The 7,613-nt window shown below is 46.0% G+C and overlaps 1 protein-coding gene across 1 annotated transcript; it reads left to right on the top strand.

Annotated features, from left to right (window-relative positions):
* Positions 1–990: 990 nt before the first annotated feature.
* LOC146873791 (uncharacterized) lies at positions 991–1,437 on the top strand. The gene has a single exon (XM_085669665.1). The coding sequence runs from the start codon at positions 991–993 to the stop codon at positions 1,435–1,437; it is 447 nt and encodes a 148-aa protein (XP_085525791.1).
* Positions 1,438–7,613: the final 6,176 nt, after the last annotated feature.

Here is a 7,613-nt window from a genome sequence, read left to right as displayed (position 1 = left end):
GCAGGATCCGACCCAGAGGTTTTGGAGTTGACAGCAGCTTTTCTTCCTCAAAGCCAGCCTCAAGGCACAAAGTGGAGGGCGAAAAGCCTTTTTGAATAAAGAAAGAGGGACTTCGATTGTCATCTAGTGATTTTTCATATACAGATTCTTGGCCTCAGGTCGAATTTCCTAGGAACGGAAGGAATGGCATATACTAAGATGCCGGCGGGAATGGATTCTTGAGCCCCTTATTTACTTTACCTGGCGCCAACCTAATAAAAGATCGAAGTACCAAATGCTTAGGTCACCCGAGAGAGGCCTACGGGGCATTACGAGATAAAAAGCTCCTAGGCCGTGGGTCAAGACCAGAGAGCTACAGGTACACCTGGGGCAACAGAGCACTCAGGCGGGGTCGGGGCAAGGGCAGCACGTCACGGAAGTTCTCAGCTTAATCTTACCAGCGCTATATCTTGGGTGCGCGATATGGTGGGACTGTCTAGCACAGACACCCCCAAGCATCCCTGAGTTACAGCAGCTGGCGGAGGCAACGCAAATCGGGGAACCGGCAAGTTATTCCGCAGAAGTCAGGCAGCTAGTAGACCACCTCAGTGAGCAAGCCAGGGAGGTGGCCAGTGAAGCTTCAATGGAAAGAACACCCACCCAGAGCTCTTGCAATGTGGATGGCTGGGCTAACGCTAGCATTCGCTATCTCCATAGCGCTTGCTCAAAAGGTCCGGGGTTATACTGGTTATTAATACGAGCCTGAAATTGATGGTAAAAGGTATACTACGCAAGAAGAGCTCCTCCCCTTAGCTTAGGAAAAAAAAGTCGAGTAGTCGTAATTCGAAAAAAATGAAGGTGGGGCTGGGCAGTAGCACCGAGATCTCATAGAGGAGGCATTTTTCTCGCGGGCTCCCTTTTAGATGTGGATTTAGGTGGTTTTTTTTTATGCAAGACGAGTTAAATGGGAAAAGAAAGGTGGAGGTTGACCTGCTTTGTGACAGATGTGGAATGGAGCCTGAATCTACCATTCATGTTTTAAAGGGCTGCCCCTGGGCATCTGGCATTTGGCTACTCTGCCCATTAGCCCTTCATACTCAACAGATGCAGGCTCTCAACTTCTCAGATTGGGTGAAGGAGATGGGGAAGTGTCTTGATGAAGAGCAGCTGGAACTTATGCTAGTAGTTGCATGGGCTTTATGGAGTGATATAAATTTGCTGCTGTTCCAGGACATACAGAACTATCCTGTGGATGTGGTGAACAAAGCAATCAGCTTCTTCGAAGAGTATAAGAAGGAGAAGCTAAAAATAGTGCAAACACCTATAGGTTGGCAGGCCCCACCCCATGGTGTTTATAAGATGAATACTGATGCTGCAATTTTTAACCAGCCCAGCAAGGGATTGGCTGCTTGCTTCATCCCGCCCTTCCCTCACCTGTCCCACGTGCCATTGATTTAGATGAATTAGCTGTTGCCGTTGGCGCTCTTCTCTTTTCTAAAGCAAGGAATTTCCTTTCATTCATAAGTAACACAAGAATTTATCAAGGTTGCAGGCAAGGCTACTAGAGAAGGGGTGAAACCAGCCAAGGGCGGGCTCCAAGGCGACAATAGCAATCGAGTGGCCAAGCGTTGAAAGAGAGGGAGGGCTAGCGGCAAAAAAGAAGAAGAATAACATAAGTTATTGAGGGGAGATCTTTTCACTCTTTCTCGATGCAATAATAGTCAGTCTAGTGACTTCTTGATAGCATTGGTCTCGGAAAGCCCTCCCTCGGTACCGGGCTAAGGATAGAAGCGATTCCACCGGAGTGAAATTCCGTACTTATCCCAGCTCTCAAGGAAGATTGGAAGTAGGTACCTATGTCATGCTGAATTTCAAAGTAGTTTTGAGGTAATCGATGGCATATTGCCTAGAAGCGTCAAAGACAGTGATCTATTTCGGTGTCGATATCGGCTCTGTTCATCGACCTGACTCTGTTTATCTCCGACTCTTTGTCCCGATCCGGTAACTACACGGCTTATTGTGGTAAAAGAGAAAGTCAAACTCACAACTCTTTTTCCTTTTCTCGTGCACTTTCCTAAGGGCTACGTACTTCACTCCATTACCTTCTCGAACTCTGACACTTCTCTCATTGTTAAATTGATATCTAAGCCCCTAACTTTGGCAAAGACTACTCGCTCGCTTTAAAAGCAACTCCATTGAGTCCTGTCAGATCGTTTATATAGAACCTTTATTCATATATGACCTTAGAAAGGTTCTGAAAGAAGAGTTCCATTCGATTATCCGGGCTCATTGCCTAGTCCCTCTAAACTATCTAAAGCCTGGGGATTCTCCTTACCAGATGATCTCCAGCCTGCATTGTGCCCCTCTCGGATACCCGGTCGACGTCACTCTTACCTAGGTAGACTGGCTATCCAACTGAATCGAGAGCCCAGCTCCCACTACTTCTTCGTAAGTGAGGTGAGGTACTTCTTTTGAATAGGCAGGGTTGTTCTAGGACAAGTGACGATGCTGACACCAAGGTTGCTTGCAAAGCATCGGATATGCGAAAGAGGGAGAATGTGCTACATCGGATATTGCTGTAGTTTATGAAAGAGCTGTAGTTGATGCTAAAGCATCGGTTACGAATGACCCAATCTATCTATGGTAACCACCCTTACTTTTAGTAGATGGAGATGCGCACCTAGGAAAGACGGATGAAAGAGAACCTGCCCTAAGAGATTGGCATAGGCCTGTGGGCCCGCTGCGGTAGAAGGCCTTTGCTGGCCTGTCGATCTATCCTGATTCACTTACTTACGCTATTTCTGACTAGAGAGAGGGCTTAGATCGGAGAGGAGCAGCTCTTTTCTTTTTCACATAAAGCAGTGATGAATGGGACGGAGCTGCTACAATCAATAGCTTCAGCTGCTTTATGTATTGGAGCAGAGGTGGCAGTTAGCAGCAGGAACAGGACCAGCAACTAGGGTTGTTCACAGAGCAGCCGTCTTTCCCTCTCAAGCGGAGAAGACATCAAAAGAATCTTTATCTATGGCTCTACCAGGGAATCCTAGTTAGTTATAGGGTTCTGAACCAGAGCAGAGATAGGAAAAAGCATATCCTATGTATACTGAACCTGAGCTTGCTTACCATAGGACTGCTATTGGATAGGTTTACCTTTTTTCTCCAACTCGCTTATTATAGTGGGAAGCTCGGCTGGTAAGGGATTCTATTAGGATAGGACTCCAACTGTAAGAACTGGCCTTAGTACTGCAGCAATTGGAAGGAGAACTGAAAAGACCTTCGACCATTTCATTTGGTAGCACGTTTAGCTCGTTATGGAACGTATTGTTAGAACTAGAAGTGTTCTTAGTCCAGGTAAGAGTCCAATGCTAGATTAATAATGTAAAATATGATATATCCTCAGGTATTTAATTGCTTGTTTGATAGAATAAGAAAGAAGTCTGTTTCCTATTGATAGTGGCACTCCCACAGGCTGGCGGGGAACTCCCATATGGATGGAGAAGAATTCATATATAGGCTATAGGCTTGAAAAGAGTGCTAGCTTTCGTTAGGCCTTTCTTTTCCTAAAGATAGGATCCCACCTTCCCTCATTCTGAGCAAGAACATCTTATTCAATTCAACAAGTGCTACCCACTAATCTAATCTCAGTCGAATGCTCCTTAAGTTTAAGGTTCTAGGGACTCCACCAGGGCACGGGAACAAAGGCAAGAGGAGCCGAGAGTCGGGAAAACTCCTTAATTAATAAGTTAATGCGGATCCGGAAGTCACTTCGTTCCCCAGCCCAGACTTCTTTTCCTTCTAGGCTTCCAGTAGCCCTTCCTTCACCAAGAGAAACCCTAGGAGAAGACCATGCTACCATAGAGAAGGGAAAGCCCACCTCGGAATTTGACCATGAGTTCACAGCTTAGGATCAGAAGGAACCCATCCCGTCTTTCATTAAAGCAATGGTCTACGACTCCGCTGCTTGCTTAGGATAGGAGAGCTCCTTTGTTATTTTTGTTCTACCGTTAAGAGAAGGATCACAAGCCCTAGTCCCAAGCTAAACAGCATATTTCTTCATCTGCACCGGAAAGGGATTCATGAGCAAGAGCTTCTTTTTAAGCTTCTTCAACAAAAGCAATTCTCTCTCCTTCCGTACCTGTTCAGCCGTGAACCACTTGGCTTCTGTGGCGAGAACATTTCCCACCCTACTCTGTAGAGAGAGCTTTTTCCCTCTTCTTCGGGCTCTCTTTTGGCCGGTCTTCGGTTAACACCGGCTGTCGATCAGGAATGAGGTCGTCGATCTCCAACTCAACCTCAGGTTCAGCCGCCTCATCCAAGATGGAGGGCTCTTTCAATCTCAGCTGATCAACATTGAAGACGGGGTGGGTGGCGGGCAGTTCTAGTTTGAACGCATTCTCCCCTTCCTTCTCTTGCAGAGTGAATGGTCCCGCAATGGTTTAAGCTTGCGGTTGGTACCCCCCCTTCCTTAGGCAACTTTAACCACAGTAGATCTCCCACCTGGAACTTATGATCGGCGGTTCCGTCTCGGTCGTGCCTTTGCTTCTGTTGCCTCTGCGTTTTCTCCTGAGTATCAGCAACCTGCCCATGGTACCGCCGTTCTCCAGGAAACTAATGGCTCGCAGCTGTTCAGACCGCTTCTCTAGGAGATAGGAGATGTACCGCTGACTGGGTTCAGGACACAACCATCGTCCGAACCGTCTGCTACCAAGTCCATGGGGGCCTTTGGTTGGAACCCATAACAAACTTAAAAAGCACTTCTGCCGGTCGACAAATGCGTGCTCCGGTTGTAGCAGTGTTGAATGAACGGCAGGTTTGGAACCAGACCGGGTAACTTGAAAGGTGGTCCCGATGTTCGATTCTCAAGAACCGACGGTTCTATTGGTGACCCATTCAAAACAAAATAAGCTAGCCGCTTTGACTTTGATTAGCCAATCGAGTGCGGGGGGTGCGGTGCTCCTCTTCATTTGTTCCCGTTAACGACCACAAAGCCCTTAACTGCTCCTCCTCGCTACTTGCCCTTTTTTACTACAAAGGTTTGACTAGCGCCCGGCAAAGGAATGATTTTTTCCCAAAGCCGACTTCCTCCTTTATCGAGCGGCTGTCTCTGTTGACGATAAAAGCGATGGTCCGGGCTGTTTGAAATAAGCGGTCATTTTGGTCAGTCTCAATACCACGTGAAGCGCGTGATCACCCAGATTCCTAATGCCTTCTATATCTTAATTATATATAATAACTTATCGACGTCAGCCCTTCTATTTTCCTATCTTCACCCTTCCTACTCCAGCTAATGGAAAAATGCCTTTGAATGGTCGTAATCGTCGACAACCCAACCGACGTCCACCATAGGCTCGGCGAGCTGTCCTCCTAGATTTCCCGATGGTAATGCCAGGGCCTTTACTGACGACTCTTGATGCCAAGAAGGAGACCGACTAGACGAGACAGACCATTGTTCATAGGTTGGTTATAAGCCCGGAGATCGAATCTGATTCATCCCCTTTGAGAGGGATTCTCGTGTCAACCATAGGAAGAAGAACTCGGTTACTCATCTTGGATCAATAGCTTTGTGCTGATCTACGAACGACCCTTCTTATTTTATTTCTACTTCTTCAAGTCTCCATCATCCCGATCTCTCTTTCCGGGGTTGCCTGTCCAAAGAAAACAGAACCTCTTCTAGTTCAAGGTCGGAATCCTCAAACCAATCAAAATATGATTTCTAGTTCACTATTCTTATGATAAGCAGTTATGTCTCATTCATGTGATGAGAAATATGAGAATGAAAATTAGAAAATGGAACATCTACGGCAGATTCTGTGCCCCAAATCATTTATACTTATGAAACTAAGCGGGCGGACCCCTCTCCAATGGAACAAAGGGGATCCGTAGGGCGGGCTCACTCACATACTGGATAGGTGGCTCGGAATGAGAGTGCTAGTTCCGTTCCCTCGGGGAAGAGAAAGCACGAATCTATTACAATCTTAGTAGAGAACAGAGGAGGAATGCCAGTACTGATTCTCTGAACTTGAAGCTCGCTCTTCGACCCGTACCGTACCCTGTACACTCGGCTATTCTCCCGATTCAACTCCCTCTGTCTACGCTGGGAAAAGGGCTGCCAGAGTAGAGTGAGGGCTTTGTCTCTTTCTGTTTGTGCCAGCTGGCCCTGACCGAATGTTCTGACTCCCGGTAATCGAATGGGTGGTAGTTGGGTTGGCTTTGGCGAAACTTTTTGTCTATGAGCTGTTTTGACTGCTTTCTTCCCGTACTCGGATATTAAGAAGCCGTAGGGATTCACTCATTTCATTGCCTCAGCCCTTCAAGGTGGTGCACAGCCACCATACCTGATTGCTTTGTGTTTCAAACTCCCCTGCCCCATCCTTTGACCCTGCTTGAATCCAGGGTCAGAAGAAATCCCTTGAAAGGAAAGGCAGGCTGGAAATGAATGGTTTCCTAAGATGTCTTTTACCCTGTCGCTTGCCTATTTACCCAGAGAGAAAAAAGATTCGAACGGGAAAAAAGAGATCCAAAAAAGTTAGATATTTCTACCAGTGGTCATTATAGCTTCTCCTTCTGATCCGACAAAATGCGCAAAACCCATGGAAGTTACAAAAAGCATGGATCGAAGAATATAGTTCATTTGCTTTTTTTTGACAATTGTGCCTCAATCTTCAACGTTTCAAAAAGTCATCTTTCTGAGTGCGCTTGACCGCCTTACTTTACTCGCGGTACACTTACTATATTCCGCAGAGGTTGGCTAGAGCTTATTTCACAGCAAGACTGAATGGAATTAGCCTCGTAGAACTGAACTACCTTGATCTAAATCTCTGGAACTCACAGAAGACCAAGGCACATCCTCTCAATTCAGCATAAGCTTGGGATCTTTCTTTCCTCAAAGCTAAAGCCCTTGAAGCCAGGTCTTTTTTCTCTTCTTTAAAGCCTGGAGCTAGTGTATGAGTTTATTATATCGTAAGTAAGTTGATATTGTCAGTTTCCTTGTTCACAAGACTCTGAAGCTTATCTGCTAAATCAGAGTGAAAGAGAAGACTGCTTTCAAGGCTTGTTGAAAAGAAAAAGATGTATCCTAGGACCTTCACCACATTCACAGGTGGAAAAGAGACCGTCCCTTACTCATAAGCAGGAAAAGATCTAACTTGCCCTATCAAAAGACCTTTTTATGAAAGATTGATCCTGTCGCTTTCGTGTCTATTCAACTGTATGGATCCCCAGCTTTCCAACTGCCTTCTTTTCAGAAGGACTCTAACTGGCGAATGAAACTCCAACTCAATCTCCTGGAAAGAGAAGAGGACAGGCTGGAAGTGGGACTAGATCCCCAAGCCCAAGGAACTAGTATTCCAGAATGAAAGTACTCCAACTGGGAAGAAGACGGATACAAGGATAGCAACTACAACTCGATGTTGGGAATAGGATCTAATGAGATGAAAAGGAAATGGAACTTCTTCTTCGATCCCTTCCCGCCGTTTAGGATTCGAGTAGCGGTTCGTTTTAGACAAATGAATATTATGTCAGCGAAGCATCTGAGTAGCACCCATTTCCCGCAAATGATTAGTGGAACTTCAAATACATACTGAATATTCATAGTGATACGTAGTGAATCTTTCCTAAAGCCTGGCTTTTAGCCT

This window comes from Vigna unguiculata, unplaced genomic scaffold (genome assembly GCF_037176805.1).
Source record: "Vigna unguiculata cultivar grain cowpea cultivar isolate G323 ecotype 2 unplaced genomic scaffold, ASM3717680v1 ptg000389l, whole genome shotgun sequence".
In the NCBI taxonomy this organism is placed as follows: Eukaryota; Viridiplantae; Streptophyta; class Magnoliopsida; order Fabales; family Fabaceae; genus Vigna; species Vigna unguiculata.
This window is presented reverse-complemented; position numbering and strand designations above follow the sequence as displayed.